General features: G+C 59.3%; 1 protein-coding gene across 3 annotated transcripts in view; it reads right to left on the bottom strand.

Annotated features, from left to right (window-relative positions):
* The window catches only part of CPLX1 (complexin 1), a 33,691-nt gene extending 10,531 nt beyond the window's left edge, over positions 1-23,160 (bottom strand). The window contains exons 1-2 of one of the 3 annotated variants that reach the window (XM_042937173.1): positions 23,075-23,160; positions 20,862-20,968 (exon numbers count right to left, since the gene is read on the bottom strand). In XM_042937173.1, coding sequence (XP_042793107.1) covers positions 20,862-20,892 — 31 coding nt within the window. In that variant the 5' untranslated portion in view covers positions 20,893-20,968; positions 23,075-23,160. Of the gene's footprint in view, positions 1-20,861; positions 20,969-21,230; positions 21,479-22,367; positions 22,445-23,074 lie in introns of those variants that run through there. The other 2 variants (XM_042937172.1, XM_042937174.1) reach the window with 2 other exon arrangements.
* Positions 23,161-27,841: the final 4,681 nt, after the last annotated feature.

The following is a 27,841-nucleotide window of genomic DNA, read 5'->3' as shown; positions in this document are numbered from 1 at the left end:
GAGTAACCGGGCTTCGTCAGCATCCAAGACGGAGCCGCCCCAGGTCCCGCTGCGCCCCGCCCTGCAGGCCGCAGTGACGGGTGGGGCAGGGGGCTCGCTGCAAGGAGCTCTGCCGAATTTCATAAGAAAATACACTTACCGAGTGCTGCTGGTGACGTGGCCACACACCTAAAGGGCGCGTGACATCCAGGGAAGACGTGGTCGAACGGCTACGTGAGATATTTACGGATACACATTAATCGCCGATACATAACTGTGCGTGATGTGGATCGTCCTTGCGACGGAAACTGCAACGATTCTTTCTTCTTTCTTTCGTTGGGGTTTGGACCAATCAGGATTCACACGGCTGTAGTACAACCGTCAGGGAAGAGCTGCCCCACGGGCCAGAGGGAAAAACGCACCCTCACCGTGAGTCCCAGAAACGTCTGGGGAGCTTCAGACAGTTCAAAAGTCATCAGGTCGGAGCGGTTTTAAACGTGACAATGGCCACTGCGGGGGGGGGGGGGGGGGATGCCTGTGCCCTGTCACAGCCTCCGGGTGGGGGGGAGGGGGGAGGGGGGTGGTCACAGCAGTGTAGGCAACCTGACACTCTCCAGCATGTTTCGTTTCGAGTCCCCCGACTTTCAACCCCGCACCCTATCCCTCCACAACAGACCCATTAAAACAAATGCTCCTCCCTGTAGGAACACGGGCCTGTTTGCTGCAGCTGCGGGCCGGGGAAAAGCCGGAGACGAGGTGACATCCTGGCCACACTCGGCCATGATGTGCGCATGTCAGGGAGTGCAGGCTGTGAGCGGAGGGACCACCGTGTGCGCTGACAGCAGGTGCACACAAAAGAGCATCACAGACGCCTTGTTTGGAAAGCCAGCAGAGAAAAGCCCTCTGTATGAACACACCCATGCTTTCCGATTAGCGACAGACAGAAGAAAGGAGCAGCGGGTTACAAACCTAAACCCTGAACAAAATAGCATGAGTCCTTTTCAAACTCATGGAATGTTGGCGAAATGTATCAAATGTTGCTCTACATCACGATGAGACCCCACTTTACAGCTGTGACTATTACAAAATAATAATAGTTTAAAAAGACGAAAAACAGAAAGCAAGCCTTGGCAAGGGTGTGGGGAAACCGGGAGCCTGCGTGCTGTCCGTGGGAACGTAAAACAGTACAGCCACTGTGGAAACAGTGTGGAGGTTCCTGAAAAAATCAGAGCGTCCCCCTGTGATCCAGGAAGGGTTCCCCTAGGTAAATGCCCCAAAGGACTGGAGACAGCAGTATTCACAACAACCGACAGGTGGGAACAGCCCAAATGTCCCCCAGCAGATGGCTGGACAAACAATGTGGTCCATCCACACAATGGAATATTACTCAGTCTGAAACAAGAATGAAATTCTGACACCTGCCACCACACAGATGACCCCTCAAAATGTCACACTGGGTGAAATACCCCAGACAAAGAAGAACCAATACAGCAGGGTTCCACTTATATGAGATCCTCCAAATGGCAAAGTCATAGAGACAGAAGGTGGATGGTGAGGGCCAGAGCCGGGGGAGGGGGGGAGTCACTGAGCAATGACGACAGAGTGTCAGTTTGGGATGACGAGATGGAAGGGGTGGCGGTGCCACGACACTGTGTCCTCAATGCCACTGAGCCCCCACCAAAACATGGGCAAAATGGCACATGTTACACTATTGATATTCATCACAAAAAAAGAGAAGCATACAATTGAAGTTTAGTTATTTATTTATTTTGAGAGAGAGAGAGAGTGCACAGGGGTGGGGCAGAAAGAGAGAGAGAGAGCAGGGGAGGGGCAGAGAAAGAGAGCAGGGAAGGGGCAGAAAGAGAGAGCAGGGGAGGGCAGAGAGAGAGCAGGGGAGGGCAGAGAGAGCAGGGGAGAGCAGAGAGAGAAAAAGAGAGCAGGGGAGGGGCAGAGAAAGAGAGAGAACGGGAGAGGCAGAGAGAGAAAAAGAGAGCAGGGGAGGGGCAGAGAGAGCAGGGGAGGGGCAGAGAGAGAGAGCAGGGGAGGGCAGAGAGAGAGCAGGGGAGGGGCAGAGAGAGAGCAGGGGAGGGGCAGAGAGAGCAGGGGAGGGGCAGAGAAAGAGAGCAGGGAAGGGGCAGAGAGAGCAGGGGAGGGGCAGAGAAAGAGCAGGGAAGGGGCAGAGAGAGAGCAGGGGAGGGCAGAGAGAGCAGGGGAGGGGCAGAGAAAGAGAGCAAGGGAGGGGCAGAGAGAGCAGGGGAGGGGCAGAGAGAGAGCAGGGGAGGGGCAGAGAGAGCAGGGGAGGGGCAGAGAAAGAGCAGGGAAGGGGCAGAGAGAGAGCAGGGGAGGGCAGAGAGAGCAGGGGAGGGGCAGAGAAAGAGAGCAAGGGAGGGGCAGAGAGAGCAGGGGAGGGGCAGAGAGAGAGCAGGGGAGGGGCAGAGAGAGAGAGCAGGGGAGGGCAGAGAGAGCAGGGGAGGGGCAGAGAAAGAGAGCAGGGGAGGGGCAGAGAGAGCAGGGGAGGGGCAGAGAGAGAGAGCAGGGGAAGGGCAGAGAGAGCAGAGAGAGCAGGGGAGGGGCAGAGAAAGAGAGCAGGGGAGGGGCAGAGAGAGCAGGGGAAGGGCAGAGAGAGCAGGGGAGGAGCAGAGAGAGCAGGGGAGGGGCAGAGAGAAAGCAGGGGAGGGCAGAGAGAGAGCAGGGGAGGGGCAGAGAGAGAGAGCAGGGGAGGGGCAGAGAGAGCAGGGGAGGGGCAGAGAGAGAGCAGGGGAGGGGCAGAGAGAGAGAGCAGGGGAAGGGCAGAGAGAGCAGAGAGAGCAGGGGAGGGGCAGAGAAAGAGAGCAGGGGAGGGGCAGAGAGAGCAGGGGAAGGGCAGAGAGAGCAGGGGAGGGGCAGAGAAAGAGCAGGGAAGGGGCAGAGAGAGAGAGCAGGGGAGGGCAGAGAGAGAGCAGGGGAGGGCAGAGAGAGAGCAGGGGAGGGGCAGAGAGAGAAAAGGAGAGCAGAGGAGGGGCAGAGAGAGCAGGGAAGGGGAGAAAGAGAGAGGAGAGACAAAGAGAATCCCAAGCAGGCTCCATGCTGCCAGCACAGAGCCCGACGTGGGGCTCGGTCCCGTGACCCTGGGATCGTGACCTGAACCGAAACCAAGAGTCAGATGCTCAACTGACTGAGCCACCCAGGCGCCCGAGAAGTACAAATTTAAAACAACTGTAATCTTATGTCTGAGAAAACAGCCGTCAAGCTGCAGAGACAACCTCACTGCAACAGCAAAGCAGGAGTACGGCCACGTCCCTGACAGCCTGGAAGCGGACGGCCTGATAAACGGCGACACCAGGAACACGCGCCCCACCCCCCGGGCCGCTGTGCCCGCGAAACCTAATGACAAATGCGCTAGAAACTCTGGGTAAAAACCACGACTGTGCATGTCTGGGGCCTGGAGGTAGGAGGCCTGAGCGCACCCCAACCCCAGGGGCAGCCGGTGCTGCAGACCCCGGACCGCGCCTGCATCGGCCAGAACACACACAGAGAATCGCACGGCGGCTTCGCGTCTCCAGAGGAAGAACCAGGGAAAGCAGAAGGCCGGGGTGGACACAGCCAGCAGCGAAGAGAGTGCGTGAGGAAGACGACACGGGTCTGGCTGGCGGCTCAGGGGCCGACCTTGACATACGGTAGGTAGGGCCGCTCAGGGCGAGAAGATAGGAAGAAAGCACAAAGATGACAAAATTAGGGAAAACGAGGGAGAAATGGCGCCGCAGATCGAAAGGACACGAAAACGATCAAATAATATTTCGTGCACCGTATTCTAATACGTCTGTGAACGTGAATGAGGCAGATTTTCTGAAGAATGTTGTCAAAAACTGAGAACTATGTCTAAGAATTCACAGATGGAGTCTTTCAAACATTCAAGAAACAGATAATCCCAATGATATTTAAAATGTTCTTGGAAAGGAGAAAAAAGAAGGAAACTCCCCAGGTTATTTTTGTGAAATCTGCATAAGAACGATGCCAAAATCTGGCACAGAGAGCGAGCGGTGGGCCAGCTCCTACGTGACAGTGTGAAATGCTAAACCAGAGACAGGAAGGGAAGCTGGCGTTTCTTACAGAATTTGTTCGCAGGGGGGCCATCTTGGGGAAGCGAAGACGGTTCCGCGTTGCGAGAAGACCCTGCTGCCAGCGTGCACAGGCCGCGGCGAGCACGGCTCCGAGGCTCCGGCAACGGCCTGCCTCCTCTCCTACAGGAGGCCCAGGGCCGCCGTGCCCCTCCTCCCCCGCAGCCAGGGGCCGTGCGCTGCCCCTCTCGCTCTCCCCCAGCGGGAGGTCCCCGCGGCCGCTGAGACGCCTGCCCCGCCTGTCCTGTCCGCTGCCACCTGCCCCCCCCCCCCCCCCCCCCCCCCGCCGCCATCCCGGTTCCAACCGAGACCTAGGTTCTGGTCCGCGTGCACGACCGCTGCAGACAGGTGTCCTCGTATCACAACCTGTTTTTAAAACAGTCGTGGAGCCAGTCGGCATCGCAGAAGGCATGCAGTTTGACAGCTGTGCACGTCCCTGGAACCATCACCATGACCGAGGTGACGGACACGTCGGTTCCCCCACGGTTTCCGGGCGGCCCTGTGCAACTCCTCCCACGAAACCGGCCCAGACGACCGCTGACCTCCTTCCGTCCTCAGAGACTAGGGCGTGTTCCCTAGAACTCCGGATAAGTGCAATCATACAACAGGCCGGAACCGGGGAGGCGGGTCCGTTTCCGTCCCCTGCGCCTAACACTTTCACGCCACCGTGCGTATCAACAGCCCCTCGAATTGGCCCGTGACACAGATGCACGTGATCGGTCTCTCCACCCGCCTGCCCGTGCCCCGTGCACATCCGGGGTGTTTCCAGTTTGGGTCTTTGGTGAATAAGTTGCTCTGAATGGGCGTGGACGTGGGCCTTCAGCTCTCTCGGGCAGATCCTAGCAGGGCTTGCCGATTGTATGGTACATTTAGGGCTCATTTCTGAAGAAACGCCAAACTCTTTTCCAAAGTGCTTGCACCACAGTGAAGTCCAGCAGCGCTGAGCAAGGGCCTGCGTTTCTCTGTGCCCTTGTCCACATCTGCTATTGTCCGTTGAGATTCCAGCCGTCCAGGTGGCCGTCAAGGGCTATCAGCTCATGGCTAACGGTGTTCGGCAGATTTTTATGTGCCTAATAGCTATTTTTATATCTTCTTTGGTGGAATACCTATTCAGATTCTTTGCACACTTTCAAAAACAAACTTTTTATGTTAGATTTACAGAAAAACGTTGGAGGAAGACAGCACAGAGAGTTCTCACATACCCGCACCCAGTGTCCCCTGTTAACACGTTACACTAATGTGACAGATTTATCACAATTAACAAGCCACGCTGGTGATGATACTATTAACTGAGGTCCATGCTGTGTTCAGACGTCCTTACTTTTCGCCTGATGTCCCTTCTGTCCCAGCACCGCATCCAGGGTGTCCGGGACACCATGTGACATTCAGCTGTCGCGTCTCCTTTGGCTTCTCTTGGCTGACAGTCTCCCAGGCTTGCTTTGTTTTTGATGACCTTGACAGCTTTGAGGACTTTTCAGGAATTTTCTGTCTCACAATTAGGGTTTGTCTGCTGTTCGTTCTCGTGGCCGGACTGAGGTTATGGGTTTGGGAAGGAAGACCCGGGAGGGGGAGTGTCCTCAGCACATCACCTGCAGGGCACCTGCTACCAACATGTGACCTCGACAGTGCGGCCCAGCCCGCTTACGAAGTGAGCATTAGGGTCCCCGGTCTTGCTTCTGCTGGCGTTACCGAATGGCGAGAGTTCTTTATGGATTTTGGATACAAGTCCGATTTTCTCGATCTTAAAGAGCTAGCTTTGGTTTTCTTTTTCCCTTTTTCATTCATTTCTGCTCTGAACGTCATGGCTTCCTTTCTTCTGCTTACTCTGGGTTTCATTTGCTGTTCTTTTCCTGGTTTCTGATGTTAGAAGCTGAGGCTAACATGTGAGACATTTCTTCTTTTTGAATAGGGGTGTTTAGGGACTTGTTTCCCTCTAAACACCACGTTAGTGAATCCCACAAATTTTGATGGATTTTTTTTTTTTTCATTTCCATTCTGTTCACAACGCTTTCTAGATTCTCTTTAGACCCACGGGCTACTTCAGAGTGTGTTGTTTAGTTTCCAAATACTTGGGGGGATTTTCCAGATGTCCTTTATTTCTCGTCCCACGCCACCGTGGCCACCATGGTCAGAGAACGTATTTTGCGTGACTGGAATCTTTCACATTCATCAAGACTTGTTTTATGGCCCAGAATATGTTCTATCCTTGTATGTGTCCCGTGGGTATTTGGGAAGACTGTGTCCTGTATCGTCGGGAGTGCTCTCCAAATGTGAAAGCTCAGGTTTGCTGACAATGGGGGAGTCCCGTGTGCCCCACTGCTCTTCTTGCATCAGCTACTGGGCGTCTCCACTCCGACTCGTGGGTCTATTCGTCCTTTTCGCTGTCTATCTGCCCATCTTCACGTATGTGTTTCGGAGCCCATACGAGCTGTGGAAGCAGGTGAGACGATTACCTCCTTTTAATCTGTCAGCATCTTTGTCACCAGGAGAGGATTTCCGTCATCCCCAGTAACGTCCTCTGCTCTGCAATCTACTTTGTAGCCAGTCCAGCTTTCTTTCGATCAGTATTAGCGTGCTTTATCTTTTCCATCTTTTTACTTTTACCATATTTATGTTTTTATATTTAAAGTGAGTTTCTTCTAGGGGCGCCTGGGTAGCTCATTTCGTTGAGCGTCCGACTTCGGCTCGGGTCACGATCTCGAAGTCTGTGAGTTCAAGCCCCGCGTCGGGCTCTGTGCTGACGGCTCAGAGCCTGGAGCCTGCTTCTGACTCTGTGTCTCCCTCTCTCTCTGCCCCTGCCCCACTCATGCTCTCTCTCTCTGTCAAAAATAAACATTAAAAAAAAAAATCTTAAATGAGTTTCTTCTAGGTAGCATAAGTTGGGTCTTGATTTTCTTTTTTTTTTTTAAGTTTATTTATTTATTTTGAGAAACAGAGGGAGAGAGAGAATCCCAAGCAGACTCTTCATTGTCAGCACAGAGCCCGACATGGGGCTCAAACCCACAGACTGTGAGATCATGACCTGAACCAAAATCAAGAGTTGGACGTTCAACCAACTGAACCATCCAGGTGCCCCAAAAGTTTATTTTTGAGAGACAGAGAAAATCAGAGTGCAAGCAGGGGAGGGGCAGAGAGAAGGAGACACAGAATCTGAAGCAGACTCCGGGCTCTGAGCCATCAGCACAGAGCCCGACACGGGGCTCGAACCCACAGACTGTGAGATCGTGACCTGAGCCAGAGTCAGACGCTCAACCCACTGAGCCACCCAGGTGCCCTGACAACCTCTGCCTTTTAATGAGAGTGCTCCAATAGCCACAGCAGAAAAGGCCACGAACCCCACCGCATCTGTCAGAGCGGGGAGAAGGGACGGCCTTGGTTGTGGGCAAAATTACCCGCCGACTTAAGTGTTCCTCTGGTCCTGCCTAACGAAGCCCCAGAATAAGACAAGAGAGAATCAAAGTGTCTCCACAACTTGAGCACATCTGGAGCAAAGCTCGTGAACACATTTAGGAAAACAAAAACATCTAGCATGTGTCAGGGTGAAACTCAGAAGGTCTGGCACCCAGAGAACAATCAGCAGACACGCCAGCAAGTGGGGCAGCACAGCTCGTGACACAGACACCACCCCAAACCCCGACGTGCCAACCACGTAAACGCATATGATGAGACATCCCGAGCAGCACAGAGTTCAGTGGCACATAACAAGCATAGAAAAGCACTAGTAAGTGAGAGAAAATTACCTAAAGCGTGTAATTCGTGAACACGGCAACCACAAGTCACGTGTTGAACGCTGTGTTCAGTAAGCGAAAGACGTTGAACGAAGACCAGTTGGAAGTGAGAGCATTCTGTCCATTCAAGCAGCTTCACAGAATCCCGTGTGGGGAGCGCGTGTGTGACGTCCATCACGGAGCGCTGTCGGGGACGAGGGTTTGTGTGATCTTTCGGGGGGGGGGGGGGACGCGTGTCAGAACAGGTGCACGTGCTCCTCCCACCTCGTGCCGGTGCCGGCAGGGACGAGCGGCTCCCCCAGAGACCCCTCCTCCCGCGGCCGCGGCGCCAGCGCCTCCGATGACACACGAGTCACCTCTCGCGTGGCGCCTACCCCTGGCGGGCGCGGTGTTTCACCCACTTTATGCTCCTCCGTTTCCCACGCCGAACAGATGTTTCATCAACACAGACACCGTCTCCGCGTCTGGCTCACGGCAAGAACACGGTAAACAGCGACGACACGACGGGGTGAAAGCGCGGGGATGTCCACGCGTCGCGGTTCACGAGAGCAAAGCCCCGGGCCCGTGACGCACAACACTCGTGCCGGGTAGGTCGATGGCAGTGAGCCCGTGCAAGCTCACACCGGGCGTCCGGACACTGGGCAGGAGAACTCCGACCGTCCGTAAGCCACGTGCCCTCGCACTGATGGGTCGAACACACGTGCCTGTCGACGGCCTTTCCAGACGGGAGTAAAGAAACTTAAGAGTATCACCACACGAGGCCGCCCAGAACGGGCGAGGAGAGAACAGGCAGTGGAGACGTCAGGTCTGGGGAAGACGGAAGGCAGTCGCGGGGCAAAACTGAGCGGAGGAGGCCCCGCCAGGACACGGATTCGGCAGCAGGAGCGGAGGGGCCGGCCTCGGGGACGTGGGGGCGCGGGCTGGGCGGGCTGAGGGCCGCACGAGGGGCACCGTGTTCCTTGCACAGGTTCTGCCCCACCCGGTCATCTCCCTGGGGAAATCGAACCAGAGCCCCGCAGACTCCGGCACTGGGGGCAGAGGCGACGGTCCAGCTGCAGACGGGGGTCAGGTGGGCACGGAAGACCCCTCCCCAAGCCCCCGCCCCCTGCCCTGTTTGCAGACCCTGCCATCCAGCCACGCAGGGTCCGTTTTCCGAGAAGTGGGACCACAGCCCCAAACAAGACCTAAAGATAGTTCACCGCGTGTTTATGCCACAGGCAAGCCCGAAGTCCCACCCAGCAAAGTTCCCCATCAGGCTCTCTTACCTCACTCTGAATGCGCAGCCCAGGAATGCCTCCGCCGTGAAGACAGCTCCCAAATCACAGGCAAGAGGGGCCCAGAGAACACGGACAGTACAGAGGGCGGGGCGACTCTCATTTTTATTTGTATTATATATATATATATGTATATATATATATTTTTTGTTTGTTTAAGTCTATTTATTTATCTTGAGAGAGAGAGAGAGAGAGAGGGAGAAGAGTAGGGGCAGGGAGAGGGAGAGACAGAAAATCCCGAGCAGGCTCTGTACTGTCAGCACAGAACCCAATACGGGCCTCAAACCCACAGACTGTGAGGTCATGACCTGAGCTGAAACCAAGTGTCGAATGCTCAACCGACGGAGCCTCCCAGGCGCCCCAATAGGGAAACTCTTTAAAAAGGGGGGGGGATGGTTTAGAACACACAAAAGAGCTCTTGGAAGCTAAATATAAATGCAGAAATTAAAAATGCGGTTCAAGGGCATCTGGGGGGCGCACCGTCGGGTAAGCCTCCGCCTCTCGGTCTTGGCTCAGGTCCTGATCTCACAGTGTGCGAGGCCGTGAATCAGGCTCTGTGCCGACAGCTTGGAGCCTGCTTGGGATCCTGTCTCCCTCTCCCCTCCCGAGCTCTCTCTTTCTCCCTCTCAAAAGGAATAAATAAATAATCAACAAAATCCTGAAACTTCAGAATGCTAGTAAAGCCTCTAGAGAGAGAGGAGATAAAAAGCAGGTCATGTAAAGAGCCCTGGAAATAAGAATAGCATCTGATGATTCAACAGCAACTTTAGAATCTGGAAGACAACAAAAAAATAACCTCACAATTTTTTTAAACTTTATTATTTTTGAGAGAGAGAGAGAGAGCAAGCAGGGGAGGGGCAGAGAGAGAGGGAGACAGGACCTGAAGCAGGCTCTGCACTGACAGCAGGGAGCCCGACCCGGTGCTCGAACCCACGAACCGCGTCTGACTCTTGATTTCGGCCATGATCCCAGGGTCACGGGGTCGAGCCCCGAGTTGGACTCCGCACGGGGCATGGAGCCTGCCCACGATTCTCTCTCTCCCTCTCTCGCTGCTCCTCCCCTGCTCATGCATGCACACATACGTGCACTCTCTCAAAAAACTAAAGAAACAATTTAAAAACCAACTGCCAGTCATGTGTGAAGGACAACACAGAGACTTCCTCCCTACACACCCTGCCACAGAACGTTCCCGAGGACCCAGCCGTAAGAGAAGACAGGGGACTCCAGCCCATGCTGAGTGACAGCCTGGGCAAGAACCAGTGCTGACAGGAGCGGGACGTACCAGAGTCCTGGGGCAGCTGCACCAGAGGAGAGGAACAGCCAACCCTCCATCTGGAACCTTTGACCGCACGGAAGGGTCGCGGTAAAGGGCTGCTGGCCGACGTAGGAAGCATGAGAGACAGTCCACAGAAACTTGGGCAAGAGGAAAACGAGACACATGTTGGCTGCAGGGCAAGCCAAGGGCTTTATTACAAGAAAGAACTGTTCGTACTGCCCTGCTTGGCTGGTCGGGGGGCACTACTTACATCGTCATCGTGACACCAGCCCCAGTGGCTGATACCGCCACGTAAGGAGCGTGGGGCGGGGGTCTGGCAAGAGCTCAGTGCCCCCCATCCCGGAACGTCTGAGCTGGTCAGAATGAGCACAGGACCGAGAAACACACAAGGACCCCCGTGGGCGGTGGGGGCGGGGGACTCAAGGAAAAACTCTTATTCAGTGTGGATCAGAATCACATCTTCCCCCACACCCCTGCCAGGATGGTGGGGGGAGGTCTGGCAAATGTTGACAAACAGCTCCTTGAACCTGGAGTGAAGTCTGTTCTGATTCTGAGCCCATCACCCCAAGGGCGGGTTTCTGTCTAAATCCGTCTACGAAGGAACCAGACTTCCCTGAAACGTCCAGCTTCGAAGCCTGTTGTAAGGAAACGATAGTTACAGTGTTTACTGCTGAAACCTATTTTAAACCACAGTCACCCTGAGAGGCTCTCTCCTCTCAGCCTTTGGTGCTAACCCGCTGACCCTCCTGGACTAGTTCTAAGAAACCCACCGCGTAGAGCACTTTGCAGAGTCTTTTAAAATTAGAAATAGAGGGGCGCCTGGGTGGCGCAGTCGGTTAAGCGTCCGACTTCAGCCAGGTCACGATCTCGCGGTCCGTGAGTTCAAGCCCCGCGTCAGGCTCTGGGCTGATGGCTCGGAGCCTGGAGCCTGTTTCCGATTCTGTGTCTCCCTCTCTCTCTGCCCCTCCCCCGTTCATGCTCTGTCTCTCTCTGTCCCAAAAATAAATAAAAAATGTTGGAAAAAAAAAAAATTTAAAAAAAAAAAAAAAATAAATAAAATTAGAAATAGAACTGAAGGCATCCCTCCTTGAAAAAATATTTTTAAATTAAGTAATGAGACATTCTAACAGAATTTTAAAGTAACATTGTATCTCGATTTTCCATATCACTTCTTTATATTTTTCTGTATTATTTCAATTCCCTACCATAAGCATCCAGTTTCCTGTTAGAGAAATATGTACACATGTCTTTTATAAAGTTGAACGTGGGGCGCCTGGGTGGCTCAGGTCATGATCTCACGGTTTGTGAGTCTGAGCCCCGCATCGGGTTCTGTGCTGACAGCCCGACAGGGCTCGGAGCCTGGAGCCTGCTTCGGATTCTGTGTCTCCCTCTCTGCCCCTCCCCTGCTTGCACTCTCTCTCTCTCTCTCTCAAAAATAAATAAACATCGGGGCGCCTGGGTGGCTCAGTCGGTTAAGCGTCCGACTTCAGCTCAGGTCATGATCTCACCGTTCATGAGCTCGAGCCCTGAGTTGGACTCAGTGCTGACAGCTCCGAGCCTGGAGCCTGCTTGGGATTCTGTGTCTCCCCCTCTCTCTGCCCCTCCCCCCCCCAAAAAATGAAAACAATGAAAAGAATTTTAAGTTGAATGCAAAGATCAAAATATTTCTTATATGTTAAGAGGACATTCGGCAATACCAATTGCCCAGGTCCAAATCGGACGGGAGGCGGGTATGGACGGAGGCTGAGCCACAGGCCCCCGGACAGCACTGCCAAGGGCTCGGAATACACAGCGTGGTTCCTGACGGTGACAATTAGAGCCGAAATAATGTTTTAAAAGGGCATGTAGGTTCCAAAACCTGCAGAAGGTTTTTAAAAAGAAACGTAAGTCCATATATTAAAATAAGTAAAACAGCAGGAAACCCTTTTAAAAAGGAGAAAGTTAAGATGACAGGCCACATCAGTCATGTCAGCTGTTAACAATGCACACGAAACGAGGGACGTTCCTGCCACAGCCAAGTCCTGGTCATGGGCTGCCTGCCCCCACTGCCCCGCCCCGTGGGGCACGCAGCCCTGCAGAGCCCCCTGAGGGGAGGGGCCATCCCGGTGAAGGAACAAAGGAGAACTAAAGCCGGCTCCCACCTCAGCCCCTGGTCAAGGTCAGAATAACAAGCAAGGATGAACTGGGTGAAAGAAAGTCGGCTTCTGCACTGTCCTTGCTGGCACGGGGTCCCCACCCCTCCAAGCCCTTGGTGGGAGGCCAGGCACAAGGCCCGGGGGGGGGGGGGGGGGGGGGGCCTGTCTCACCGGCCGCCCTGGGCTGGGTGGCCTCGCCTCAGGCGCTGTGAGGTTCTGGGTGGAGGGTGACCTAGAGACCCCCCAGCAGGCCGGAGCCCTGCCCCAGCCAAGTCACCGGTGCTGCTGTACTGAACGCACTTCCCTGATTTTCTGAGACGCCCCTCTTCTTGTGCCCAAAACACCTCTCCTCTGCCTGTCAGCTCCTTTCGTCAAAGGTTTTGCAAACCTTTATTAGTGGTCTGAGGGTTTTGCTCCCGCTGTTTACAAAGTCCCCCTCCCCTCCCCTCCCCTCCCCTCCCCTCAGGGACCATCAGATGCTCCCGCCCCCTGGGGAGGGGCCCCAGGGCCCGTGGAGCCGGGCGCCAAGCCGGCCTTGGCTTTCCGGAGAGGACAAACAGAGACAGAAGCGAGATGAAAACGCCAATTAGTGAGCCCAAACAGAGCCAAGCGCCGGGACAGATGGCAGGGCCGCGGCTGGAGGCTGGTTGTAATCTCCACGTATCTTCCCCTCCATTCAGCCACTCTGCCACTCACATGGCTGCCCCTTCGCCAGTGCTGACAATGAGGCAGGACGCTGTGGCCACGGCCCTGGGGTCGCCGCCCTTGACCCCTCGTCTGCTGAAGGGGACGAGGACCAGGGATGGGAGGCCTCCCCAGGCCCCCTCTCCTCCTGGCCTTGAGTCTCAGGGACCTCCCCCGAGGCTCCCAGCCTGGGAAGGGCAGGTCCCGCGGGGGGAGGCTGACTCCAGCCTGGGTCTGGGCAACTTGTTCTCTCTCACGGCCATGGACCAGGTACAAAGCCTGGAGTGGTAGTCCACGTTTCTGGAACCTTCCTTCTGAAGGGAAGCTAAGTGCAGGATGGTCCCGTGGCCCTGAGACCAGCAGCTCTGCTAAGGCTTCCCCAGGCCCACCCCTCCTCCTATACTCACCCCTGCACCTCCCTCCCCCCACCCCTCCCCCTTTCCCCCACCTCTCCCGGGGTTTCCCTGGGCCTGTGGTCCTTGCTCTTAAACCACTGGGGGCCAAACTGTGGAGGCAGAGGCTTGGGGCCAGCACGGCTTGGGGTGCATGCGGTGGGCAGCACCCTGCCCTCGAGAAGCCCACCACCCAGCCCAGGAAACAAGGCTCAGCACGGGGTCCGTCATTTCTGCCTGGACGAGGCCACCGTGTCCTGAGGAAATCTTAGGAGCTGCCAGCGGGGCCAGAAGGCACAGGTGTGAGCACTGCCCTGCCTGCAGGCTCTGTCAGAGCCCCTCCCATGGCTGACGGACCGAGTCTCAACCCCCTGAGTCCCAGTCTGCAAGGGACTCGGCACTGAGCATCCAGCACCCACCATACGGCACCCTCAGCACCCAGATCCAGCACTCGGCACCGAGCACCCAGCACCCACCATACGGCACCCTCTGCACCCAGACCCAGCACTCAGTACTCTCAGCACTGAGCACACAGCACCCACCATACGGCACCCTCAGCACCCAGACCCAGCACTCAGTACTCTCAGCACCGAGCACACAACACCTAGCACCCTCAGAACTCGGCACATAGCACTTAGCACCTGACACAGTACATGGCACCCAGCACTCAGAACCCGGCACCCCAAGCCCTCTGCTGGGCCCCAAGTGGCCACCTGACCTCAGCCCACCTCCTTAGTCTGGAGGTCACAGTTCACAGTCAGGCCCATGGGACCAAAGGGGACCTAAAGAGTAGAACGGGGACTCTCCCTCAACCCTGTCAGGCTGTCCCTAAGAAAAGGAAGCCAGAGGTCCTGACTGATTTCTGCAAGGGTGGGAAGAACCATGTCCCCCCCCCCCCCCGCCCCGTCCAGGGGGTGACAAAAGTGAGAGCAACCCCAGAAAAGAGAGATTTGTACGACGCCTAAGCACACACAGGCCAGGAGCAAGGAGTGTGCGGACCCCAGCCAGTGGCCCCACCACCCCCTAGATGGTGCAGGGGTGCTCTGGGCGGCCGCTAGCCAAGAGCAGGAGTCTCAGGATGGCCCCGTCCCCCCCCCCCCCCCGCCCCGCCTGATCCATTACGACCCGGGCTTGGGTGTACCACGCCAGAGTCTCTGAAATCGGGTGGCGTTAGGGTCTGCCTGGACTTGATGCTCCTTCTGCTGGTTTGACGCCCCAGCATTAAATGTGCAGTGTTCCGGAGCCAGCCGAGCAGTCCCTGGTGTTAGTGCAAGATCACCGTGAGCCCTGTCACACGGGAGCTATTAAAACAAATGCTTTAATCCCAACCAGAATTTCTCGCCAACCAACAGGCAAAAAATAAATGACTTTACCAGTTGAAGTGCATTTATATCCATTTTATTCCCACACCGGGGCAAAAGCTTTATAACTGAGCTGTAGCTCAATCAACCAGGACCATATTCTCCTGAGGGAAAGACTGTCCTTCATTGTTTTAGGGAGAAAAGGCCGTTTCTCTGATGTGCCTTCCAGCCTCTGGACAGCCTCTGACACATGTGGGGTAAGTGGTGTCTCTCCCGAGTGCAGGGAGGTAAGCTGGTGCTTGATTCAACAGGGCAGCTGGGGGGCCCGTTGTGAATGATGCTGCCGTTTTATCTTTGAGCCCTTGCCGGCTGCTTGCGGAGACCCCGGCTCTCAGGCGGGAGCCAGGGAAGGAGGAGGCGCCCCCGCCCTTGGAGGGCCGATGCTCTGGGGGCCTTACATCTGAAAATCAAGACTTCCCAAGGGGATGTGGGCCAGGTACCGTGAGCTGCCTGCCCAGCGCCGTCCGCCTTGTTCGGAGGGGATGCGCCCGGCTCGGCCTCACCTTCGCAGACCCTTCTTGCCCGTGCCGCACAGATGGAAACCCTCTGCCAGATCCCATAAACACACCTGCCAAGCAGAACCCGGGCTTGCTCCCCGGGCCCCCCGCTGCTTCCTGCTCCGTCGTCGTCGCCGTGACCCGGGAGCACCGGCAGCCACTTGGCGCCCTGAGAAGCAGGCTAAGCATGAAAGCCCAGGGCAGCTCACCGCTGACAGCGGCACAGGGGGAGCCAAAGCCGGGCCCAGATGGCACCACGGAGCAGCTGAGCCACCGCCTGTCACCTCTCTGGGTGAGGGAAACAAAGTCGTCGCCAGCCCCTCCTGCTTCTCTACTGTGAGTCAAAAGCGTCTTCCCCACGAGGTAGCACTTCCCTCCCGGCCTGCTCCTCCCCTGCAGCCCCGCTGGGCCTGTGGCTCCGCCACCCTCCCGGAGGCCCTGGCCTCCCCCCGTAGCCTTCCAGCAGCGCAGTCCCAGGCCCAGGAGAGGCCCCCGATAGACAGGGTTAACTCCAAACCAGACAGACCGGTGGGCGAGCCGATGGGACAAGCCCTACCCTCAGGACCTGGGTTTGGGACAGGATGGAGATGCCTGGCCTCTCCCTCAGTGTAGGGCCCCGTGGGGGTGCTGGGGGTCCGGACAGGACCACCTGGGACCTCAGGGCTGTCTCTGCAGCTCTGACCCGAGGTCCTAGGAGGCCAGGTGAAGGAGAGTCTGGGAAAGAGCTATTTCTGACCTGCAAAGACCTCAGGCCCCCTGATGCCATGTCCCCGAAGCAGCTGCAGGCACACACAGGCCTCAGCTGGGAGTCACGGAGCTAGCAGTGGAAGATGGGAGCTCGGGCCGGTTGACAGAAGCAGGGGCCAAACAAGGGAGGAGACCCCCCAACGCGCCCCTGGAGGCGGGGGAAGGCACCAGCACTGAGGGAGGGGCTCCCAGCTCCCAGAGGGAGACTCACCCCACCGCAGCCCCACCCCGTCTTGTGCCATCGATGAGGCAGGTGGGCGCTGCCCTGTTTTCTCTAGCGTCTGACCCTGGCAGCCTCGACGGATCCGGGGACTGATCCCCACGAGACCCCCAAGAGGGTGCCCCAACAGGGAGCAAAGAGCCCACCACCCACGGGGTGCGGAGGCCCTCGAGGTTCTCCCTGGGGTATGTGTCTGTGAGAGGCTGTTCTGTCCACGGAGGGCTGGGTGACCGAGGTTCATCCTCCTCCCATACGCACGCAGTCTTGCCGGACGGAGAGACATGCGCTCGGACATGTGTTCATTCCCTCGCCCTCATCCTCCTCAATACACCAGACCACAGGCCCTCTGCCCTCCTACTCACCAAGACTGGACAGCCTCTCAGCCAAGCCCAGGCCGGGCTCTCCCCCCACAGGATGGCCCCAGCAGCCGTGGGCCACTGGAGAGCTCAGGGCAGAGCTGTGCTTGGTGAGAAGACCCCGCCCCTTGGGGCTCGGTCGCTGTTGTCCTGTAACATTCTCCTTCCAATCTCCTGCTGTCTTCCACACCTGTTCTAACCCCTACAGCTCCTGGGCCTTTGCACGTGCTGTGTCCCCATCTCATCTGCACATCCTTAAATCCCACCTCAGATGTCCTCTCCTCCATGAAGCCCTCCCCTGTCCCCGCACCATCCCCAAGGACCTGAGCACGCTCTGGACACAAAATATGCCACACTAAGGCAGATCAACAGGATAGCCAGCGTTGAAAACCAGTTGTCAGGGCCAAAATAGTCATGCTGTACCTGATTTAGCCTGATGAGGGTCTACAACCAACCACACCACACTGACAGCTGCCCACGCTCTCATCCACCGTGTAAATGTAGCTGCGGGGCCATTTGCCACTTCCTGGCCTCGGGAGAAAACCGTTTTTGCAAATGATGCCCTTGAGGGTCCTGAGCCCCAGGTCCGAGTACGTGTGGCCCAAGCACCTGGCCCCAGTTCCAGGCCACTTTGCCACCATCTCCAGTCCACCACTTGAGATGCTGCCCCAGACTTTGCATTAAATCTGGGGGGTGTCTTGATGGATCTTGGGGCAGCCCAAGAACATAAAAGCCTCCAGGATATTTTCTTAGTGAGAACAAATTTGCCAACAGCTGGACACTTTCTTCACCAATTTGGCCCCAAGGGACTTCTCCTCAGCCAGCCCTGCAGGCCCATGGCGCCTACAGCCCTCTGCCTCAGCGTGGACCCCAGCAGAACAGTGTCCAGGGGGACCACGTCTGAGTTTGAAGTAACCTAAAGCGCCCACTCGTCACCCCACAAAGAACTCGGGCCCTAAGAGCAGATGCCCCACGGGCCCCACCCTCTCAGGCTGCATCTCAAGAGAGAGACAGCCACCATGCAAAACCCTCCCGTGTCCATCCAGGGGCCCAGGGACTGGAGTGTCTGGGCAGATCCTGCCGTCTCAGGGGAAGGAGCCCTGGGAGCCACTGTCCCCTCCTCCGTGGTCCATACCTGTCTACCTGCCCGCAGAGAAGGAGCTGGGCACCAGGTATCTGTGAGGTCATTGGTCAGTGCTGATGGCTTTGCTGGGACGCGACAGGACAGGACACTTGTGCTCACCCACGGTGGTTCTAAGGACAGCCCCACTCCCACCCGCTGGGCCCCCTCCCCCTCACTGCCCAGGGCAGCCCCTAGCAACTCCTAGCCACCTTCCTCCCCCTTCTCTTCCTTCCTGTGGCAGGTGGTCTGTGCCCAGGGGTCTGTGCCCTGCTCCCAGGTGGCCCCGTGGGCCCCAGGCAGTCAGTGGAGGAGAACGCCCTCAGCAAGGGTCACATAGCAACTGTAGTAGCAGAACCAGAAGCCCACTGGCTGGGTTCGGCGTCAACAGGGGCTGGGCCGCAGGGACCGGGCAGCATCAGACGTCAACAGGGGCTTACAGGAAAGGCCGGGGTCACCTGGGCTTTCACCACCGTCCAAACGGTATCCGAGGTCCTTCGGGACCAGCAGCCCCCGAACTCTGGACTGCCACTCAGTTCATCAGACCCTGAGCCCCAGCGTGGACAAGGCCCTACAGAAACAGCCGTGCACTTGCCGTCAACTCCCTGCTGCTCTGTCTGTCTGACACTAGATTCCGGAGTCCTGTGGTTGTCCTTCCTCCCAGGCAGTCGCCTCGAAGCCTCTGTCCCCGGCAAAGACTCCATGAGATGCCTGGTCAGGAAGACGCAGCAGCCCAGGGAGCTGCAGACAGCCTCAGGTGACCACAACTTAACTGGGCTTCGTGGAGTCTTCCAGCCAGTGGGGCTGAGTGTGGCCTGCCACCACAGGGCTCCCTCCAGACCCTCATCTCCTTCCTCCCCTGCTAGGGCTCTCTCTGCACGTGCAGGTGATGTGGCCTCTGCGCTTCTAGCCCTGACTCGATTCCTTAGTTGGCTTCTGACACGTCTCTGTCCCTGCGTCTCTCTCCACCACGCACCCCGCACTCCCGTCTCTTGTCCCGGTTCCCTGGGCTCCTCAGTGTTCATCTCAGTGTGCCCTGTCTTTTCCCCTTGGCTGTTCTGTTCCAATTCTCCATCCCCCCAAGAGGCTGCTGTGCCTGAACTCCAGCCTGTGCCCCTCCGTCTCTCTCTTGCCTTCATCTCCCTCCAGCCTGCTCCATTTCTGGGGTCTGCCGCTTTCTGAATGGTTTCCTGGGTGTATCCCACTGAGTCTGTCTCTCTTGGAACACTTCTGGCGTCTGTCTCTGTCCCTCTGTCTGAATGTGCTCGTCCCGAGAGACCAAAATGATGCCTGCCCGGGGGAGAGAAAGCGCAGAAACAGAACACAAGGTCTCGCCCTGAACATCAGGCGGCGCTCAACCTCAGTACCGCAGGGAAGGTGAACACCGGAGCCAGCACTGGGCTGGGACACCCTGTCCGTGGCCACCAAGAGGGTGCCCCGAGGCACCTCCGCTGCCTCCCTCCCCGCCCCCCCCCCCCCCCCCCCCCTGCCACTGCCAAGCACCCGCTTGGCCCTGAGAAGCCTGCCCCGTCGCCGCTGCTGGAAAAACTCTGGGCTGACATGGAACAAAGGGAATCCAGGCTGGCAATTACACAGCTAATTTCAGCCATGTAGACAGCCAGATCAGATATTCCAGTGTTCTTACAAACCCACCTCAGGGCCTGAATTAGCCACCTAATTAATTATCTGTAGCAGTCTGGGACTGGCTGGGTGGAACATGGATTGCTCCTGGTGCCAGGGTGCTGGCTCGTCCCTGAATCATGTCCCGGTGACGTAATCATTATAATTAGACTCAACCTGCAGCCTCTCCTTGACCACAAAATCTTAAAAAATGTGGCCCCGGGCCAGGCCCGAATGTCTATTTACTTAACTTGTGGTGAGCAGACAGGCAGCCCCCCCATGGGCCCCTGTCCCGGCCTTCATGGCACTGTGCCGTCCTGCACCTCAGCGCTGCCACAATAGCCCCACTGGCTCCCCTCCTCCAAAAACACGGTCCTGATTCCTCCCACCGCTGCAGATGCGTCACCTGACTCAACGCCAGGCTGTGAATGGCACCGGGTCAGGGTGTGGCCCACAGAGGCCACCAAAGGAAGACATCCGGAAACGGCACAGGCAGGTGCTGGGCACGGGCTCCCATCCCAGAGAGCTCTGGGGAGCTGGTGCTGCACCAGGACAGCTGGGGCCTAGTGGCTGGGCCCCTCAGGCCCCGCTGAACCAGACTGCTCTACCAGGAAGCACCTGTGCCAGTGTGGACTTCACTGCCCTGCCCACCTCCTAGGCCAGGGTGTCTGGCCACAAAGATGGTCTTTTGAACCCAGTAGTAACAGGATTCCCTTCAGGTAAGAGTCAGCAGCGTTAGAAGGGTAGTCCCCTCCCCCAACACACACACACACACACACACACACACACACACACACACACACACAGCTGCACTGCCTCCGGGAACAGGGCCAGGGCCCTACCAGCGATCCTGGCCTCTTCTCTTGTCCCTGAGCTCAGCAGCCCAGGCTCCCTGCACACGCTGCTGCCCCCACCCTGGGTGAGACCCACAGGGTGCACATCCAGCTCGGGATCCCCCCCACCTGCTGCAGTCACCCTGCAGCGTCCCATGGCTTTGCCCACCAAGAACAAAGCCCCTGTGGGGGCCACCAGACCCTGACAGTTAGGACTGGCTGTTGGTGCCCGTGAAATCCACACTGGGCTGGGCCTTCCCCCCAAGGCCCGGGGAGGGTGCTGCTGTTTAACCCTTGACCCCATTCTCAGCACTGTCTGGTGGGCTTTGCCCTGACCACAGCACACCAGCGTATTTCCTCCCCCGGCCTTGGTCCCTGGCTCTTTCCCAAGGGAGGGAGTGGGCAGGTGTTTTGGGGGATGTGCAGTGAAGGAATGTGTGAAGTCTGAGGGTGACCATATGCCCCCGCACGTCCGCATGCCACAGCGGCTTCCAGCCGGCGACCAGCTGGGCGGATCCTGCCCCCACTCCCCTACTTCCTACCTCCCAGGGCTTGTTTCATCACGAACTCCATGACGATGGCTTTGATTCCTCAGCGGCTCCTCCCGAGGATTGGAACTCACATGCAAGTGTGGCCAGGAGTTCTCTGCCTGCAGGAGAGGAAGTGGTCACAGGTCACCCTGATCAGGCCTGGGGAAGAGCTTTTTCCTCATCCCCACCTGACGTCGTGTGAGCGTGGGTCTGGGGTCTGACAGAGCACCACTTGACAATCCCCCCACACCTTATGGCGGGACCCCAACACTGACAGGGACACCTGGGGGGGGGGTCTCTGGGGAGGAGGGTTCCTACCACATGCCCTGACCAAGGCAGGTAGATCCCAGGACCCCAGCGGGACCTGCAAAGTGGTCTCACCTGGCCCCTGGGTTTCTGAAATTAGTTTTTGGTGGCCATTGCAGGGACAGAGCAGGGCGCTCACGACTTGGGGGAGCACAGCCCAGAGGAGCCAGGCCCGGTGGGGGCAGGGCCCAAGGGGTGTTTGAAGGTGACTGGCTCTTCTGCCTCCTTTCTGGGCCCTGGGCCACACGGGGGTTGGGGTCTGTGGAAGGAACAGGCACCCCAGCGGTTAGGGTGGGTGGGGCCTGAGTGGATGCCCCTTGTGAGAGGCCCCCTTGGCTTCTGACAGAGGAGTCTCAGGAGACCAGGCTCCATCCAGGGGACACTCCAGTGCCCACCACTACAGTGAGGGTGGGAGTGGAAGGGAGAAACTGCAGGGGATCCAACCTTCAGGGAACAAACGCAAATGGGGGATGGGGTGGGGAGAGCAGACCACCCCTCCACCTGCATTAGCGTGGGGCGGGGGGGGGGGGGGGGGTGGCTCCAGGGTCCAGCTCAGCTGAACTCCGGTGGGGAGGTGCCCCTGTAAAATCCGCAGCTGCGATCCCCCTCCCTCCCCACCTGCGGGGTCTCTTCCTGGCGGGGAAGCCCAGGCCTCTGGAGACCCAGTGTTTTACGGTGTTTTCCTCTGCACACGGAGACCCGCGTTTGTGCGGCCTGGGGAGGGCTGGCTGGGTGGGAGTGCCCCCGCCTCCCCGCAGAGCGCTGGCGCGCAGGGGCGCCCTTGCCGCAAAGCAGATTCTCTTCCAAACTTCTCCCCTGGTTCCTGAGGGGGATGGGGAGCTCAGGGTCCAGCCACAGGGACACTCGGGATGCTGCTGGAGCCTCTCCCAGGGCTCCCAGTGCCGCCCCGCGCGGGCCGGGGCTCCCGCTGCCGCCGCACCCCTTGGCTTTGCGGGCGGGCGAGTTGCCCGGCTCCGCTGAGCGGCCCTCAGGCGGGAGCGCGCCGGGAAAGAAAGAGCCAGGGCACCAGGGAGGGGAAGGGGCGACTCGGGAGGCCGGGGACTCGGAGAAGGAGCCAGAAAGGGAGGGCGCGCGGCGGGACGGCGGGGCCCGCTTCAGCACCGCGCCGGCGGACAGCGCCCGCCCGGGGCCGGGAGCAGCGGGCGGGGAGCGGGCGGCCTGGGGCGGGCTGCGCGCGGGCGCGTCGGTTACCTTCCCGGGGCCGGGCTGCGGGCGAGCGGGCGGGCGGGCGGTCAGCGGCGGGCCGGCTCCATGTGGCGCCCCGGGAACTGCGGCGGCGGCTGAAGGGCACGGCGAGGAGGGCGCGTCACATGGAGGCGCTCCCCGCCCCCCGCCCGCGTCCGAGCGTGACGACGAGGGCGGGGCCGCAGCGGCTGGGCGGGCGCCCGCGGGGGGCGGGGGCGGGGGCGGGGAGACGCGCCCCCCTCTCCCCTCGCAAGCCCTGCCCTCGCGCCGCTTTCGGGGGGCATCTCCGAGCCACCGCCTGCGACCCCGGCCCGCACGGCGGCTTAGAGTCCCAGACACTGCCCCCCACCCCCGACCACCATCCGACCTCCTCGGTGTGGACCCGGGCGGGGGTCGCCCTCTTCACAGACAGGGTCGCGCATCCCACGCCCCCGCCCGTGCGGGGTACCTCGTGAGCGCCTGCGGAACCCCCAGTGGCAAAAGCTTTCTTTTCAGGCGGGGGTGGAGAGGCCTTGGGGGTTGGGGTCGCGCGGCTCCCCTCCCCATTCCACACCGCCGGGGCGCGCAGGGGCAGGGGTTCCGTCGCGGGCAGCAACAGCGATCCCGCCCCGGACGAGTGACCCTGAGTGCTGCCCGTGACCCCGACTCCGCCGCTCTTGGGCCCCCTCGCAGCCCCGGGCAGGAAAGGGAGCCCCCAGACTCTGGACACCCACCCTGGCGGAGACAGAATCGCAGAGCGGCCGGGCCCTGTTTTTCAGCGTAACCGCGTCTCCGAGTTTCAATCTAGGGGGACAGAGGCGAGAGACCCCCGCCCCTCGTACGGCCGGCGCGGCGGCGGGGGAGGGGAGGGCGAGGGAGGGAGGGAGGACACGCGGAAAGAGCGCGGCTGGCGCCGGTGGCGCAGGGCGGGCGGCCCCTTGCGGGGCGCGGACGCGTGAAGGTCACTGCAGACGACGGCCGCTCCGCCCCGACTGCCCTCGCGGCCCCGCCCCCACCGGCCGCCCCCTCCCCGGGCCTCCGGGACTGCCCCCGCGGCAGAAGCCGCACTGCGGGGAGAGCGGGGTCGCGGCAAGGTCGGAGGCTGGGCCTCCAGTCCTGCCGCCCCTCCCGGGGGTCGGGAGACCCCGCCCCGCCGGCCGGCCTTGTGGGCGGTGCTGCGGGGAGCGGCCGCGGCTCAGCCCCCGCCAGGGTCCCGAAGAGCGTCCGGGCTGAAAATGGTTCTCGGGCCACCGGCGCAGGGCTGACCTCCTGCTCGGTGGGCGGACGACCCTGGTGGCCACTGCGTTAACCTGTCGGTGTCCCTTCCCGACAGAGTCATCGGGACGTGCCGGGCCCTGGGGTGGAAGGGACGGATCCTGGAGCTGTCTCTGCCCCCACCCCCACCCCCACTCCGGGGAGACCTGCCCCTCTCTGCTCCTCCGCCCCACCCCCACCCCCACCCGCAGCCGTGAGGCTGAGGTGAACTCGGGAAGATGTGCAGACCCACAACGCTCATATCCTCCCGATCTGTTTGCCGCCTCCGCTCCCAGCTTCCACCCCTCTCTGACCGTCTCGGCCCATACTGTGCAGGGCAGTGGCCGGGTAGGGCCCCAAGTGGAGGCTATGGAGAAATCCAGCGCTACTCCCCGGGAGCTGGGGTCACTGTCTACTCAGCGGCCAGTGACCCCGGAGGAGGCACAGGTCCCAAAACAGACTTCTCAGGAAACACCCGGCTGCAGCCTCTCTGGATGCCAGAGCCCTGGGGAGCTGGCCGCAACATTCTCACTTTCTCCTGCTAACAGGTCCTGTCAGCTGGGTTTGGGCCGGGAGGTGAAGGGGGGGTGGGGTGTGCTGCCCAAAGGGTGAGCCTGGGGGCAGGACATGGGACTCAAGCCCAGGCTGCAAGGAGCCCCTTGAGCTAGTGTGCCCTGACTGACCCCCAGGAATGGATTCTAGACCCAGGCCTTCAGCGGCTCTAGGGATGTGTACTCTATGGTCACCTGTAGCCGAGTACGTGAAGGTCTTGAGGGTCTGACTTGAGCCCCAGCTCAGGTCCTGCTCAGCCTGGCCCTTCCCGTGTCCTCAGTACCCGGGTGTAGATGCTGGAGGCAGAGGTCTGGTCCAGGAAAGAGAGGCTCTTCCCTCCACCTCTGCTGCCACCAGATGGGCCTGAAGGGTGAATCACAGCCGATCTGTGTCAACCCCATGCAGGATCCCATAGGTGACCTCAGCCAAGTCCAGAGCAGGCCCCACAACCAATGACCCTGGGTAACCTCAAGAGCCCCCTACAGGGAGACACTGCATTGACTCGGGGCAGCCAGGTTGGCCAGAGGGCTGCCTTTGTGGCACCAGAGCCTTGCAAGCTCATCAGGACGGTGGAGGGTCTTCAACTGGATGGGGACTCCACAGCCCCACCGACTCCATGATCTGGGCCCGGCTGAGCTCCACACACAGCCCTGAGCCAGGGGTCCAAGGATGCTGCCTGACCCTCCAAGCCTCTCTCCGTCTTTCTCTTGCCCTCCCTGTCCCTCTCTGTGGGTCTCCATCTCTGTCTCTCTGCTTGTTACCCTCCTACACTCACCACCATGCTGTGACCCCCTCAGTCCTGACAGTTGCCCAGGCCCTAAGCTGGGGATCGGTGGCCCAGTCAGGACTCAGACTCTCCCGGGGGAAACAGGCAAGGTTGGTGACAGTTCCGGATCAGAGTGACTGGTGTCCCATCCTGGCAGGGGGAGGCTGGCCCACTCTGGAGCCTGACAAGGACGGCAGGGTGAGCAGTGCTCTGGGCAGGTAGTGAGGCCATGAGGTGAACCAGCTGGAAACCGCCCACCTGCCAGTTCTGCTCCCGTGGTGAGGGGGCAATGCTCCCCTTGGTGGGATGTGTGGCCCTGTGAGTTCCCAGAAGAGGACCTGGGTACCGGTGAATAGCCCCCAGTTCCCAGAACTGCAGCCGGCCACAGAGAGGCAAGAGCTTGGCAGGAAACTTCCACACAGCTGAGAAAGATCCAGGAGGGAGTTCAGAAGGCACCTGGATGTGGCCGCTGTCCAGGATGGGGCCAGGGCACAGAGGAGGTGAATGAATGGCGGTGGTACTGGTAGTGGGGGTGCATTCCAGGGAGTCAGAATGAGGGGAGAGGCGTCTCAGCGAGAGGTTGGCATTCGGGACATGTGTGTTTGGCTGTGGCACCCTGGCCAGCTGGCAGAACAGGTGTATGGCCCCTAGCTCAGCTCTCTGCGTGCCCTCCAGAAACTGGCCCCTTGAGGCCGGGAAGCCCTGATCCAAAGCAGGGTTGTGCCAAAGACCATATGATGCTGGGTTTGAGACTCCCTGCCATGCAGAGTCCCCTTTGTGGCCCCACAGAGTCACTCCAGATGGCAGACAGAGGAGACAGCCACCCTGCTCTGACCCTCCCAGGAAACCCCTACTGGGCGCCCCTTCACTCCCTCCAGGGAGGCCTGGCACCTGTCGATCCCATCTGTCCCACGGAGGGCCTCTGGCACCCCAGGGCAGCGCCCTGCTCCAGCCCCGACAGGGCCAAATGCCTTCAGGATTTCTTGGAGTTGTTCTCCAGTTTCGGGGTGGGGTCTGGCAGGAGCTGCAGGCCCCTGGGGGGGCGGTAGGGAGGGTCTTTGGGCACACCGACTTTCACACACTGAATGATTCAGCCCCCGGTGCCGGTGCCTTCCGCATTGCCGTTTTCCTGCTGGATTTCATGACCACTTGAAAGGTAACAGCACGGGAGAGCAGAAACAAAGTGAGAAGGAAACTCTCGGCTGTCTTCCATCAGAGCTGGGGCAGGACCATGGCTGTGAGCGCAGGGGACCCTTATGTGCCTCCCCGACGCCACGACCCCTTCCCTTGCGACCGTGGGCAAGAAGAGTCCAGCCCCCAGGGCCCAGCCTGCCGTGGGCTCACCTGTGGAGGCTCCAGGGAGCGAACCTGAGGTACGGCCCAGCCTGGGGTGCCCGCTTCTTCCTCAGACCAGTGTCCGTCCTGCGTGCTGGTCACTCTTGCCTGGTCAGCGTCGTGTGATGAAATGCATTTTCTTCCCGACCATCTGTCTCCACAGAGGCCCTGCCCCCACCCCCACCCCCACAGAGGCTGCTCCTCGAGTTCCAGAGACAAGGGGGACCCCTGCCAGGAACACTGGGGACCCACTTTTCTGAGGAGTTGGCCCAGGGTCTGGGCTCGGAGCACCGTGATGGCTCCTGCCCCATCTGCCTACACTCTGTCCCGCTTCACACCCCAGCCCCCTGATGCTGTCCGCCTTCCCCGACAGGGCCCCAACTCCCGCCTGGGGTTGCCTCCCTCCCCAGCTCCGTGCCCATGTGGCCTTGACCAGCACCTTCCCTTCCAGGCTCCTGTCATTACTCCAACAGCCCTGGCACAGGGGTCCGGCAGATCGGGGGGGGGGGGGGGGGGCTTTGAGTCACCTGCAGGGTATCGTGTCAGAGAGGGGAAGGCATGCCTTTCAGAGATGCTCAGAGAAGTGGGCAGTGCAGGGGTGGAGGGAAAGCAAGGAGAGGTCGGCAGCGGCTGTGAGGCACCCCCCACCCCGCTCCTTGCCTTGAACAGCCCCTCTGTGCTCCAATGTAAAATTACGCGGGCTTGGAGATGGGGTTTCAGCCTCTCACTGGCTGCTGTGGCGCAGCGGCTGCACGGAGGTGCTGGGACAGCCCCGAGGGGGTGCAGGCAGGCGTGAGGGACGGGAGGCATGGGGGAAGATGAGGCAGGGGTGAGTTTGCTCTCAGGGAGGCTGTGCTTCTGAAGCACAGACTCCCTGAGAGCTCTATCCTCTGGACACCCAGGCCTCCAGCAGGGCCCCTGTGGGCTGGGCCCAGGCACTCTTGGGTGGCCCTGGGTTAAGCATGTCTGTGCCTGTCACACCGGGGTCTCTTCCACAGTCATGAGCAAGACGGACCCTGAAACAAAAGGAATGTCCAGGCTGGGCGAATGCCCTGGGGCATCTCCAAGTCTTGGGGGACATCTGGCCACATCCACTGCAGTGTCGTGTAACGTCCACGCGAGTGCCCACCCCGCGTTCGGAGCCAGACTTTCTCTCTGACGCATGGTCACTCCCCAGAGCCTGTCATGTGATCCTGAGCTGCAGACCAGACATCCTTGCTCTGGGAATGTCCCCCCCCCCCCCCCCGCCAGGTGCTCCTGCCCACCCCCTCCCCACCTCAGTCACTCTGTTCCACCCCGTGGCCTCCTCCACCTTCCAAGAAGCCACTGCACTTGCCTTGGGGACCAAGCTCACTGGGTCCCCCCTTGTTTTAATAGTTATTTTTGACAGAGAGAGTTGGGGAGGAGCAGAGAGAGAGAGGGAAGGAGAGAATCCCAAGCAGACTCCACGCTGTCAGTGCAGAGCCGGACTGTGTCACGAATTGTGACATCATGACCTGAGCCGAAGTCAAGAGTTGGGTACTTAGCTGACTGAGCCACCGAGGCGCCCCCCCAGCGGGTCCCTTTAACAGAACCTTCTGCTGCACTGCATTCC

Source organism: Panthera leo, chromosome B1, assembly GCF_018350215.1.
Source record: "Panthera leo isolate Ple1 chromosome B1, P.leo_Ple1_pat1.1, whole genome shotgun sequence".
Lineage (NCBI taxonomy): Eukaryota > Metazoa > Chordata > Mammalia > Carnivora > Felidae > Panthera > Panthera leo.
The sequence above is the reverse complement of the archived record's forward strand: the minus strand, read 5'-3'. Positions and strand labels throughout refer to the sequence as shown.